This window comes from Saccopteryx bilineata, chromosome 2 (genome assembly GCF_036850765.1).
Source record: "Saccopteryx bilineata isolate mSacBil1 chromosome 2, mSacBil1_pri_phased_curated, whole genome shotgun sequence".
In the NCBI taxonomy this organism is placed as follows: Eukaryota; Metazoa; Chordata; class Mammalia; order Chiroptera; family Emballonuridae; genus Saccopteryx; species Saccopteryx bilineata.
Window position 1 is genome coordinate 352565380 of NC_089491.1, and position 14906 is coordinate 352580285.

Here is a 14906-nt window from a genome sequence, read left to right on the forward strand (position 1 = left end):
AGGGGCTCAAACTGGCAACCACTACACCTCTGCTTTCCAAGACACTCTAACCAACCAAGTTATCAGGCAGGGGATACAATGTGTATTCCTTTTAAAGCATCAATTCTAGCCTGACCAGGCGGTGGTACAGTGGATAGAGCGTCGGACTGGGATGTGGAAGACCCAGGTTCAAGACCCTGAGGTCGCCAGCTTGAGCACGGGCTCATCTGGTTTGAGCAAGGCTCACCAGCTTAAGCCCAAGGTTGCTGGCTTGAGTAAGGGATCACTGGGTCTGCTGTAGCCCCACAGTCAAGGCGCATATGAGAAAGCAATCAGTGAACAACTAAAGAGCCGCAACAAAGAATTGATGTTTCTCATCTCTCTCCCTTCCTGTCTGTCTGTTCCTATCTGTCCCTCTCTCTGTTCTCTGTCTCTGTCACAAACAAAACAAAACAAAAATTCTGAAATTATAGGCCAATATCCCTGATGAATTTAGATGCTAAAGTCCTGAACAAAATATTAGCAAACCGGATCCAGCAATATATGAAAAAAATCATACACCATGATCAAGTGGGATTTATTCTTGGGAGGCAAGGCTGGTACAATATTCGCAAATCAATCAATGTGATTCATCACATAAACAAAAAGAAGGAAAAAAACCACATGATAATTTCAATAGATGCAGGAAAAGCATTTGATAAAATCCAGCACCCATTCATGATCAAAATTCTCAGCAAAGTGGAAACACAGGGAACATACCTCAACATGATAAAGGCCATCTATGACAAACCCACAGCCAACATCATACTCAATGGGCAAAAATTAAAAGCAATCACCTTAAGATCAGGAACAAGGCAGTGGTGCCCCCTTTCACCACTCTTATTCAACATAGTTCTGGAAGTCCTAACCACAGCAATCAGACAAGAAAAAAAAAAAAGACATCCAAATTGTAAAATAAGAAGCAAAACTATCATTATTTGCAGATGATATGATATTGTATATAGAAAACCCTAAAGTTTCAGTCAAAAAACTACTGGTCCTGATAAATGAATTCAGCAAGGTGGCAGGATATAAAATTAATACTCAGAAATCAGAGGCATTTTTATACACTAACAATGAACTGTCAGAAAGAGAAATTAAGGAAGCAACTCCTTTCACCATTGCAACCCAAAAAATACAGTACCTAGGAATAAATTTAACCAGAGATTAAAGACTTGTACTCGGAAAATTATAAAACATTGATAAAAGAAATCAGGGAAGATACAAACAAGTGGAAGCATATACCATGCTCATGGTTAGGAAGAATAAACATCATTAAAATGTCTATATTATCCAAAGCAATTTATAAATTCAATGCAATACCAATTAAAATACCAATGACATACTTCAAAGATATAGAACATATATTCCAAAAATTTATATGGAACCAAAAGAGAACACAAATAGCCTCAGCAATCTTGAAAAGGAAGAATAAAGTGGGAGGTATCACACTTATATCAAGTTATACTACAAGGCCATTGTACTCAAAACAGCCTGGTACTGGCATAAGAACAGGCATATAGATCAATGGAGCAGAACAGAGAACCCAGAAATAAACCCACACCTTTACGGACAACTGATATTTGACAAAGGAGGTAAGAGCATACAATGGAGTAAAGACAGCCTCTTCAACAAATGGTGTTGGGAAAATTGGACAGCTACCTGCAAAAAAATGAAACTAGATCACCAGCTTACACCATCCACAAAAAGAAACTCAAAATGGACAAAACACTTAAATGTAAGCCATAAAACCATAAGCATCTTAGAAGAAAACATAGGCAGTAAGCTCTCTGACATCTCTCTCAGCAATATATTTGCCAATTTATCTCCACAGGCAAGTGAAATAAAAGACAGGCTAAACAAATGGGACTATATCAAACTAAAAAGTCTTGCGCAGCTAAAGCAATAAGAACAGAATAAAAAGACAAACTACACAATGGGAGAACATATTTGACAATAAGTCTGATAAGGGGTTAATAACCAAAATTTATAAAGAACTTGTAAAACTCAACACCAGGAAGACAAACAATCCAATCCAAAAATGGGCAAAAGAAATGAATAGACACTTCTCCAAAGAGGACACAAAGATGGCCAATAGGCATATGAAGAAATGCTCAACATCACTAATCATTAGAGAAATGCAAATTAAAACCACAATGAGATATCACCTTACACCAGTCAGAATGGTGCTCATCAACAAAACAACACAGAATAAGTGCTGGTGAGGATGTGGAGAAAAGGGAACCCTCCTGCGCTGCTGGTGGGAATGCAGACTGGTGCAGCCTCTGTGGAAAAAAGTATGGAGATTCTTCAAAAAATTAAAAAACGAACTGCCTTTTGACCCAGCTATCCCACTTTTAGGAATATACTCCAAGAACTTCATAGCACTGTTTCAAAAGGAGAAATGCACCCCCATGTTTATGGCAGCATTGTTCACAATAGCAAAGATCTGGAAAGAGCCCAAGTGTCCATCAGTGGACGAGTAGATTAAAAAGCTTTGGTACATATATACAATGGAATACTACTCAGCCATAAGAAATGATGACATCAGATCATTTACAACAACATGGGTGGACCTTGATAACATTATACGGAGTGAAATAAGTAAATAAGAAAAAACTAAGAACTATATGATTCCATACATAGGTGGGACATAAAAATGAGACTCAGAGACATGGATAAGGATAAGAGTGTGGTGGTTATGGTGAGGGGGGGGGGTCAGGGAAGAGAGGGAGGGGGTTGGAGGAGGGGAGGGGCATAAAGAAAACCAGTTAGAAGGTGACGGAAGACAATTGGACTTTGGGTGATGGAATGCAGCATAAGCAAATGTCAAAATAACCTGGAGATGTTTTCTCTGAACATATGTACCCTGATTTATCAATGTCACCCCATTAAAATTAATAATAAAAAAATTCTGCATTTCATTGATAAACTTTTCTGTTATACCCACATTTGATTCCTCTAAGTCTGACAATTTTGTTTTTATAATTAAAGGAAGAAATTTTCCTTCAAAACGAGATTTATATTGAAGGATAAAGTCATTCAAAATAAGACTAACTTTTGTAGCTAAAATGTGTTCACCCTCAATCTTTTGAATCATTTTGTGAAACGATGCTTGATTATGTACAAAATACATTAATATCTCAGATATTTTATTACTAGCTGTACCCAGCTGTCGGGAGCCGATCCACTAATGCTGGCTAACTAGGTCACAGCAGGAGAAGATCCACAACTGCTGGTTGACAAAGTCACAGCAAAAGAAGATAGAGTCACCGCAGTAAGACCAACAGCTGCAGGTTGACAAAGTCACCGCAAAGGAAAGGCACAACGATACTCCCCCCTTTAATCTTTTGAATTAATCTGGCCTTATATCCCCCCTTTTCTGGGTGTGTGCTATTATTTGTAGCACAGGGATAATAGTACCGTGCTTTCCCTGTAGATTTGTAGTAATTTCTTTGGAAATGAGACAGAAGGTGTAAGTTCCACAGAAAAGCCTGTAAGCCCCTTGAACTCATAAACATAAGAGGCTGGCCATGATATCCCTCGTAAAGGGTTAAGTTTGTAGGAGAATTTCTTCTTATTAATCATGTTAGAAAGAATATAGTTAGAACTTAGCTAGTATATGAATATAGTAAATGAATAAAGTTTAACTAGACATTAGAATCTTAGGTAAAGTGGAGTGGAGTGGCCTGTTGCGTGGCCTTGGATAGGAGTGCAGCTGGCTAGTAAAGAATGTTTTGTTAAAAGACTTGTTTTGTCACTGAAGACAGTTGCTGGGCTTTTCTCAGTAAAACATTCTCATGAGATTTTTGTGTTTTCCAAGAATAAGGAGAGGAATGTGGTGGGATTCATAGCAGCAATAGCAACTAATGCCTTCTGATATTATGTTGCTACTAGCTATCTTGCAGGTGCACTCTATGTATCTTTAAGTAAAAATTACTCTTTATACTATGTCAGTTTCTTAATAGCAAGCCTTTTGTAGTCTTGTGAGAAAAGAATTAGGACACTGCATGAACTCAAGGCTATTTGCCTGAGCAAGCGGTGGTCCTCTGCTAGTCCTTGATGATTTCGTCTGCTATCTCTTTCTGTGCCCTTGACTCACAACAACAGTAAAGTAGAGTTATTAATTAGTACTAATCTTTTAGAAGTTTGTGTCAATATTGTTATTGCTATTGTATAACTGTACTTTGAATAGCTTACCACCTGATTTATAGTTTATAGATATGAATTAACTGTTATCTGGAAACATGTAACCATAGTGAAACAAAATACCATGTGATTGTAACTTAGTGTGTGTGCATAAAAAGAAAGCTAGACCAGCATTTGGTGGAGATGCCTGGCAGTAAATGCTAACCAGAGAATAAAGAGAAAGAAAAGAATTCGGCTCTCTCACTCGAACTTCGCCGACGCCGTCTCCTCCTGTGGGACCCCTGGATCCTCCCCCCCGGGGCTGGACCCCGGCACCCGGCCACGCGTTGCTGCGGCTCAGTCTGGTTAAATGGAAAAGAAGGAAAAGAGAAAGCGCACGTTTCTAATATGTTTAATTTCACAATACTTGTGGGTATACAATATTTTTTGTTGTTCCATTGTCTGTGCAGATATAGAGATTGTCTGGTTTGTCGAGTCTAGAACACACAACATATAATTGTCCATGTGAGAGGCCATCTGTGTGTAGATCTAAAGTGCACAACTCTAAAGATTGGCCCTGGGCTTTGTTGATGGTGATTGCCAACACCAATCAAATTGGGAATTGCAGTCTCTTAAATTGAAATGGCATATCCGTTGGAATCATAGGAATGCAAGAAATGAGGACATCTTCACCTTTGAAAGGTCTTGTCAAGATTGTTGCTTCTACGACATTGCTCATTACTTTTTTACAGCGCAAAGACCCAAACACTTCATGTTTTACCATGAAATCCATCAGCGATTTCAGCTTCGGTCTGAAAACACGTGCTGTGATGTCATGCCTATCCACTGGTGATTGGCCAGGAAGTAAGAGCTGTTATATATCATCCCAAGCTGGATTGCATGTGAATGTAATGAATAGGTCTGAACGCCCGTAGTGACGAACATACACTATTGCATCTTGAGCATACTCATGCATATGACGTGGATGCCTGTATATGAAGATGGCAAAATCGTCAGTCTTCCTTTAGTTGCATTGTATTACCATCATTTACAACTGCATCTCGCAAATGAACGTATTCTTCAGAGTGAAGCTTGGTCTGATTCAAACGATGAATATCAAACGTTCTGTTTCAATTTTTGCATACATATCTACGATGTATTGGTGAAACATTTCAAAATGTGATTGTCTCCATTCTCTGGAATCATTAATAGGTATCAATAATAGTTCACTGCGCTGCATTTCCTATTTGTTTCTTCGTCACCGACTGGATTTATCATCTTAACGTTGAAGTGATATCCATTGGCACCATCCCAAAAATGATTGGATATTGCAGGGCATCATAGCATCGATGAGTTTCTGCAAGTTTTGTCAATTGATTGTTTTTCCGATGAAGAACAATATCTCCAGGTTGGAATTGATCTCCAACTATAACAATTGCCACTTCGTCTATAGTTGGAGCATTGAATCTTCGCACATGTTCTCTAGCAGCTGTTTTGTCAGCATGAATAACAATCTTATGTGTATCAGATGGCATCATGTCAATTGCTGTTTTGAACAAATGCACTAAATTGTTTTTTTTGTGAAGAAGCTCTTGTAGTTGGGAAACGGACCTTTTTATGCCAGTAGAAATTCCGCAGCATGCATTCAGTTCATCATTGCCATCACTGATGAAATACATCTGTAGGAATTTATATTGACCATCTGGGAACAGAAGCAGGGAGCCGGCTTTATGATAAATTTGTCCTTTTACTTTGAAAGTTGGCATGAATTGAGCTGTTACGATTTCTGCGCTGAATGACATCATTGGAAGCATGAGTTCTATTTCCTGATGTTAGATAGGAAATGCTTTGATTCAGCAGTATATCTGGCAAGCAAAGTTTTTAATGGCTCTGGCAGTTCTCCAAGTTGAGGCAGTTTAATTTTTGCGTCGGCGCAACACATTCCTTTTGTTTCTCCATTAAATTTCAGAGCCTTGCAATAAGGATACACTTCAGTCATAGTGCAGATAGAACATGCCGGCTCAAACTATAATCATCAGCTGGGTTGTACCGGAATGGAAGGCGACTGTAATCGTGTGATTGCTGAGCATAGAGTAGTGTTTGACACTGATCTGCTGTTTCTCGTTGACATCTTTCAGTCACTCTCAGCCTGTCGTGTTCATTCTGTTGAGAACGAAGCAGATCTGAAGCTGCAGAATGCGATTGCCGTGCTTGCAACCATGCATCCTCAAGTCTGGCTGCAAGTAAATAGATCATAAATTGAAAACATTGAAATGGAATCGTAAAATATTTAGTATAGTGTGTGTTGCTTTTACATCCAACAGATGGCGCTGTTTTTAAAAAGAGCATATTTTTACCGGTCACAGATGTGACATCTATCTCTACATAATAGTAGGTATATAAAAAGAGAGCGCGTATTCGAAAGCAACGTTTTGTCAAAATTTCAAAGCTATCGGTGAAGAACTTTTGGAGATTTAAGATTTTGAACAAACAAACATTTACATTTTTATTTATATAGATTGAAAAAGATTCCAGGATTTTAGGACATTTGTCTAAACTTAAAATATATGAATGGAGAGGCTCAAATAATTGTAGGACATGCACTATAGCAGGTGTTAGAGCAAGCCATCTAACTTTTGAATATCCTAAAAGCTTTTTGTATTCAACATTTGCTTCTTCACAAAATTGTTTTAAAGTAGCAACACAAACGGTAAAATAACTAAAATGCAAATAAATTGTAGTTATTATTACTTCTACATCAATTGGCATGGCACATAATGCTGTGTTGCTTGCATTTGACAAAATATGTGCATTACAACCTATTCCTAGTATTTTCTTTTGGAATTACTCTTGTAATTTTACATATACATTATTCACCCCTTTGGGTCTTCGCCCACCAAAATGTGTATTTGTATTATCAGCCATTAGTGCAACAACTTTGGATTCCAAATTGTTTTAATTTATTACTCTGTATAGATGGTTTGACAAGATTTCAAAAGTTTCTCCCTCAATGGATTCTAAATTTAAAATTTTTACTTGAATGCCCTTGGTAACATTAAAATATTTTACTATTATTGGATACAATTTAATTTCATTATGATTTGATGCATCAGATAAAAGTGTTACAAAAGTTGCAGTTTCCAAGTCCCCTGTAAGTATTTTGTCACAGTAATTTTTAAATTCTGATTTGAAAATAGCCTCGCATTTTTCCTGGCACATGAAAATTTTGTATTGTAAAACTTTTTCAATAATTTAGTTGTACAATCCATACTATGAAAACTTTGTGAATTATGGAATGAAAGGCAAATGTTGCCTCCATTGCAGCCAACTGTTTTTCATCTTCAGAATAATTTGAAGTTTTAAAAAAACTTGTTACTTTACAAGTGGAAGCTGATGCATCTAATGATTGTTTATGTTTGTTGGTGGTCAAGTGTTTCATTATCGCTGCTCTGACCCCATCTGCAATACAAAATTCTCCACTGCAAATATTGCAGAAAACAATGGTATCTTTCTTTGATATAAGGAATGGAAATTCCTTTTTCAATTTATTGTTGAAATGGCATTTTCTTTTTTGATTTTTCCATCCCTTAAATGAAATTAAAAATAAAATAGAGCTACACGAATGATGCAAGCGCATTAGGAACTGAAAACATTACATCACGGTAGGCAAATTTTCCAGAAGCTAAATTAACAAAATTAAATATCAAACAAAACCACTAATTTGGAGTGATAATTCAGGTGTGTTTATCATTTTCTAATTTAAAAAGTCTGTTTTATGCAACTATTTAATCAAAATGTGTTATTAATAGATATGGTTTGAGGTTAGATTTCTACTTTAAAATTTGAATTTCGGGAAATACTTGCAAATACAATTATATGTATTTGGGCCTGACCAGGCAGTGGCGCAGTGGATAGAGCATCGAACTGGGATGCAATTGGACCCAGGTTCGAGACTCAGAGGTCACCAGCTTGAGCGCGGGCTCATCTGGCTTGAGCAAAAAGCTCACCAACTTGAACCCAAGGTCACTGGCTGGAGCACAGGGTTACTCAGTCTGCTGAAGGCCCGCAGTCAAGGCACATATGAGAGAGCAATCAATGAACAACTAATGTGTCGCAACAAAAAACTGATGATGTTTCTCATCTCTCTTTGTTCCTGTCTGTCTGTCCCTATCTATCCCTCTTTCTGATTCTCTCTCTGTCCCAGTAAAAAAAAAAAAAAAATTATACGTATTTGGAAATTATTAAATAGATAATCAATTAATAAAATGTGAATTGTGCTTACCTGTCTATGATTGAATATTCACTAAGAAATAATCATGAGTCTACAATGTTGTATGTACCATGTAGTGTTTCAGTAAGAAGTACACAAAGCCATTTGCACGCTCGATATATCACGTGCTCTCTCAAGGTCTCCCATGTGGAGCGCATACTTCTTATAATCGTTTCTCGCCACACTGTACTGATCATTGATGAATCGTCAAGTCAAATACAAATATGTCACATCAAACGCAATGAATTGACTCTGCATCTATTAAATTCGGACATTTACAGATTAGTCTTCCAATATCAAAAAGGAGGGCATGTAGGAGGACACTTTTCGAGGAAGGACAGAACTTACAAAAGAAGAACTGTCCTCCATAAAGCAGGGCAATTGGTCACCTTAATAAGAAGCAACCATCTGCTTCTCTTCTCCTCCCTCTCCCCTTCTCTCCATTGGTTGGAGCATCAGTCTTTCATGCTAAGGATAGCTCAGTTGATTCAAGCATCGTGCTGATGGAGGTTCCCGGTCAGGGCGCATATGGGAATCTCAGTAACTCCTCTCCTCTCACTCAAAAGGAAAATAAAAAGTATTGTTTTGTTTGTTTGTTTGTTTTAGGTGAGAGGAAGGGAGATAGTGAAGCAGTCTCCCACATGTGTCCCAGGCAGGACCCAACTGGGATCTGACCGGGATCTACCCCGCAACCCCCTCTGGGGCTGATGCTTAAGTATCTAGCTATTTTTAGTACCTGAGGCTGATACTCAGGCCAACTGAGCTATCCTCAGAGCCCAGGGCCACGTTCAGATCAACTGAGCCATTGGCTTTGGGAGAGGAAGAAGGAGAGAAGTGGGAGAGAAGCAGATGGTTGCTTCCCCCTTATGCCCTGACCAGGAATCAAACCTGGGATGTCCATATGCTGGGCCGACATTCTATCCATTGAGCCACTGGCCAGGGCCATAAGTATTGTATTTTTGACCCACTTGGTGAATTCAAGAGACATGTAATTTCTGCTTGCCATACATCCTGACCTTGTTTTTTAGTAACACCACCTGATTTTTTTTTCCTTAGGTAACTACCCTTTTTCTATCAAATGTAATCTTGGCTGGAGCAGTGGATAAATCATCAACCTGGAATGCTGAGGTCACTGGTTCAAGACCCTGGGCTTGCCTGGTCAAGGCACATACAAGAAGCAAGGTGATGCTTCCTGTTCCTCCCTCTCTCTCTTTCTCTCCTCTCTCTTTCTCTCTCTCTCTTTCTCTCCTGTCTCTAAAATAAATAAATGAAATCTTGCCTGACCAGGCAGTGGCGCAGTGGATAGAGCATTATACTGAGATACAGAGGACCCAGGTTCAAAACCCTGAGGTCACCGGCTTGAGCACAGGCTCACCAGCTTGAGTGTGGGGTGGCTGGCTTGAAGCCAAAAGTAGCTGGTTTGAGCAAGGGGTCACTTGCTCTGCTGTAGCCCCCGGTTAAGGCACATATGAGAGAGCAATCAATGAACTAAGGAGCTGCAAGGAAGAATTGATGCTTCTCATCTCTTTCTCTTCCTGCCTGTCTGTCCCTCTTTCTGTTTCTGTCACAAAAAATAAAATAAAAATAAATAAAATCTTTAAAAAAATATTTTAAATGTAATCTTGGCGAGTAGTCAATTACATTGACTTGTCTTCCCCAGCTCAACCTAGCCAATCAGACTCTTTATCCCTGGGACTTGAATCAAGTCATGTGATCCAAGGACCAAAATTGGTCTATGCCCATCATTGCTGTGTTTTTCTCCTTTTGGATCTCAAGATGTTCTTAAGAGAAAACAGATTTCTCTCCTCCCCCAAAGGCACTCTCCGGTACAATGGAATTGTCAGCCCCTGTGACAGGCTGTCCGTAGCCTTCTCTGGGAAGCTATCTAAGGCTTGGACACACAAATAATTGTTTTTCTGAGCAACTCTTGGGCTGCTCAAAATCCTTCAAAGATGCTGGTTACTGCCAGGTAATTAAAGGTAATCTTTCTCTTACTCTCATGTCATGTTGGGGGGTCCTGTGATGTTGTCACTGGCCTATCAGGTAGTTGTTCCCATTGTCCATTCTTACTGTCTTTCTGGACTCTACTCATGAAAGTAAACATTCTGCACTTAGATACCTCCAAATCATTTTTTTCATTGCTACTCTAGGACCCATGCAGGGGTGTAGGGATGACGGGTAGTGGTAGTGAGGGGACAGGATATAAGGCACTTCCTCTATAATCACATTCTTATACTTTCTACTTTGGGCTTTCCCCCTTCTTCCTTTCTCCTTTCCAGGGAGACTGGTGTAAGGGATGGGGAAGCTCTATTCATCAAATCTGCTGTATCGTCTGTGCAGAAGAGTCCTTTCTGTTTCCCTTCAGGGCCTAGACTTTTGAAATGAAAAAGCAAAGAAAAGGCTCCTTGTTTCCCTCTTCTGTGTTCTCTCACTTAAAACAAATGGGCATAGAACCATTCTATCTGCTGCCTCAATGGGGGGAAGGGTTGCTGTTCATATTTTAAAACTGGTATCTTGCCACATAAATAAGATGCATAAACACCTTTGTACATAAGTGGATTTGAACATGTGAGGAAACATCTAAAAATTAAGTTGGGATTTATACTTTTTTAAGGCTCCTGATATGAATTGTCTAAACACTTTTTCCACAATGACTTTAGTGTCTTCAGTTATGCCTTTCAAATAATTGAATAATCTCTCTTCCTATTGGACTACTTCATCAGCCTAATGTGAACTTTTATGAAACATTAGGATAGATATTATCAAAAAATGGAAAATAAGCTTTAGTGAAGATGTGGTGAAATTGGAACACTTGTGCATTCCTCGTAGGTATATAAAATTATAAAGGTGCTGTAAAAAACAGTTTTGCAGTTCCTCAAAATGTTAAATGCAGAATTCCCTTATGATCCAGGAATTCTACAATTCTAAGTAATATATACAGAATTGAAAACAGAGACTCGAAGAGATGTTTGTTTGTATACCTATGTCCATAGCAGCGTTATTCACAATTGCCAAAAGGTGGAAACAATCCAAATGGCCATGGACAGAGGAATAAACAAATGAGGTATATATATAAAATAGAATATTATTCAGGCTTTAAAAGGAATAGAATTCTTTTTTTTAAAAAAATATTTTATTCATTTTAGAGAGGAGAGAGAGAGGAGGAGGAGCAGGAAGCACCAACTCCCGTATGCGCCTTGACCAGGCAAGCCTAGGGTTTTAAACCAGTAACTTCAGAGTTCCAGGTCAACACTTTATCCACTGCGCCACCACAGGTCAGGCCTGAAATTCTGATACATGATAAAACACAGATGAACCCTGAAAATATATGCTAAATGGGACACATTGTCTTCTCCCTCTAGCCCTGCTACTGGTGGTTTAGACTGCATGCCGCAGGACCCTGTCCTTTTTCTGGCTAGCATATAGCTCAATAAACCTTTTATTACAAGGAGGAAGAAGGAAAGAAGAAAAATGCTAAATGAAATAAGCCAGGCACAGAAGAACAAATATTGTATAATTCCACTTATATGAAGTACTTGGAATAGGCAAACTCATTAGAGCTTACCAGGGTCTGGGAAGAAGGGAAAATGGGGAATTATTTTTTAATGGGTACAGAGTTTTTGTTTGGGATGATGAAAAATTCTGGAAATGGATGGTGTTGAGGGCTGCACAGCATTGTTAATGTACTTAAAGCTAATGCATACATTAAAAATATATTTAAAATGGTTAAAATAGTAAATTTTGTTATGCCTATTTTACCACAATTTAAAAAAAGGAAACAATATTTGAAAAAAGAAACAATATTTTAAAGTGTATGTTTTTAAAGGAAGTATTTTGCAATGCAGAAAACTTTTTTTTCTCCCTAAAGAGCAGTAGGAAGGCAAGATAAGGCATCCTCACATGATACAATTAAATCATTTAAGAGATGTTATAGGGCAGATCATGTTATCCTTTAACTTTTTCTTTTCTACATATTAAATTACACATTCTTCATCTCTTGTGATATATACTCTCTTGTCTTCAACTATCAATTATCAAGTTTTCTTTTATTTTTCCACTTTTGACACCTTTCCCAGATCTCCCTGTGTATCTTATGGATATATCATGCTTAAAAATTCCAAAACTGGACTCAACTCTTCAATATGTTGTTAAGCTCAGTAAATGGCCTTGCCATATATTTTGTCTTCTAAGTTAAAAATGTGTGTTATTTGCATGTTCTAACTAAAATGATTGGTGGGGAGTTGATGGGGGATTGGATCCATTGTATCTCTAGATGACTCAAGAGTTATTAGTAGATGACTATAACACTTTGTATATAGTCTACCTTGTCCTTATTTTCTTTTTTTTTCCTGTTTTTGAATGAGAGAGAGGAGAGAGGAGAAGCATCAACTAGTAGTTGCAGCACTTTAGTTATTCATTGATTGCTTTCTCCTATGTGCCATGACCAGGGGGCTCCAGCCCAACCAGAAACCCCTTGCTCAAGCCAGTAACCATGGGATCACATCCATGATCTCAAGCTCAAGCCGGCGACCTCAGCGTCCTGGGTCAGTACTCCACTGTGCCAACACTGGCAAGGCTCTATTTTTCCGTCTAATTGAAAAAGTCCCAACTTTTCCTCTGTCACAAATAACCACAACTCTGTCTCACAATTTTCATGTCATTTTTACTTTCTAATCATTAGAAAATTTCCCAGAAATTGGAGGTAGTGTGTTAAGGTGAAATGAACCCTATATAATTGTTCAAGTAAATCTGTTCAAGTGTTATGTTCCTATGAACTTCATTGTAACTAAAAATATTTTGAGAACTGACCTTTATTGGGACTGTTATATAGCATTATTACATCCAAAACTGACTCATGATCTCCTCCTCAGTACTCCCATATCTTGAGCAAACTCTACCACAGTATTTCTCATACTGTATTGTTATTATTGATTACATTGTCTTTCCAAGAATGACTCTTACACTTCTATTCCATACATTGTGCAAGCCATTAGCAATACTTACGCCAAACTACTCAGACCCTCTATGCTTATTCTCTACTTCTGAGTGTCAGTTAAGTAGACAGACTGTGCAGGGCAGGTTCCAACTGGGCTTCCTCAAGATAAGGACTGGCAAATGACCGGGTATATTGTCCATTGCTTCTTAGGACCAAATTGGGTGTGTGTTATGTATGTTAATGAAAACAGAAGAGATCAAGAATAGGAGTAGCATCCTAGTAGGTAGCATTCTGCATTAATTTTGGAGACAGAATGCCATGCATTCTTTTTCTTTCTTTCTTTTTTTTGGCAGTTTTGTACCTTATTTTCATTACAATCAAAGGATGAGTTTTAAGGGGTTACTTGAATTTCATTGGTGATAAATTAGGGAGGCTGAAGAAAGTAAAGTGGGAAAATCTCGGGTTGTATAAAAAATAAAAGAAATGGACATGAATACAGAATTTAATAATTGTGTATTTTTGTGAGAAAAGAATACACACTTTTACCTGAGCCACGAAAAGGTAGGTGCCTAAGGCAGGTTCTGCTGAAGGGAACGTGCGGGTAAAAATGCTGGGAATAACTCGTCCCAATGCAGGAACTCGACCCACATCCACACAACTGCGGCCCCTTGGCAAGCACACTCACGGTGGAAAGGATCACCGCTGTTTCCAAGTTTTCCGCCTGCCGCATTCCTTCCCTCCAGCGCGTCGGCGCGCGCTGACGTCATGACGGCGCACACGCAGTCCCGCCCCTGCAGTGATAGGCGCTGGGACGGAACCTGGGTTTCTCGCAATCCCGAGATGTAAGGCCTTGGGCCGTTGACCCCTGCTCCCTCCCCTGCTCCTCACCCGACCCTGCTTCGTACCCTGCCCCCAGCTCGCTCCGGGAGGAGCCAGGGGGGCCGTGCCCTTCTGCTGCGTGCCCGCGTGGCTGCCGCCGCTCCTCCGAATCGTCCGGGGCCGCAGAGGAGTTCGCTACGGAGGGAGGCGGGGGCCTTCGGGAGGAGGAGGCGGAGGAGGCGGAGGAGGAGGGAAGGAAGATGGCGGCCGTGGAGCTAGAGTGGATCCCAGAGACTCTCTACAACACCGCCATCTCCGCTGTCGTGGACAACTATATCCGCTCCCGCCGAGATATCCGCTCCTTGCCCGAGAATATCCAGTTCGATGTTTACTACAAGGTACGGACCGTGGGCCTGCTCTCCGCTCTCCTGCCGCGACCCATGGAGCCGCACCCCCTTCCACGTCTGCGAACCCTCGCGGTTAACTCCTCACCTTCTCATAGCTGGATGGCCTCCGAGACATCTGGTGCGGTCCCGGGGTTGCCAGTTTTGAAACACCCTGTCTCCATATTCGCTTTCAAGCTCTTGGGCCTTAATTGGTTTCTCTTCCAAAGGAGTCTTTCCCCAGTTTGCTCTTCCCTCCTACGCTGTGCCCCCCGTGGGTAGGCCTTTGCGTGGACTTCCTCTATTGCGCCCCGTCCCATTCAGTCCTTCCCTTCTAGCCTGTGTCTTCGGG

At 39.7% G+C, this 14906-nt stretch overlaps 1 protein-coding gene and 1 long non-coding RNA gene across 2 annotated transcripts in view; one reads left to right on the forward strand and one right to left on the reverse strand.

Moving 5' to 3' along the window:
• Nucleotides 1–4542: 4542 nt before the first annotated feature.
• On the reverse strand, nt 4543–14038 carry LOC136326581 (uncharacterized). The gene is made up of 2 exons (XR_010729475.1): nt 13899–14038; nt 4543–6383 (listed from the first exon to the last, which is right to left on the reverse strand). It is a non-coding gene; the product is annotated as an uncharacterized lncRNA (long non-coding RNA).
• Nucleotides 14039–14162: 124 nt separating this feature from the next.
• Nucleotides 14163–14906, forward strand: part of APPBP2 (amyloid beta precursor protein binding protein 2) — a 64395-nt gene continuing 63651 nt past the window's right edge. Inside the window, exon 1 of the mRNA XM_066262746.1 lies at nt 14163–14569. Within this exon, the coding sequence (XP_066118843.1) occupies nt 14432–14569 (138 nt within the window). The 5' untranslated portion in view covers nt 14163–14431. The remainder of the gene's footprint in view (nt 14570–14906) is intronic.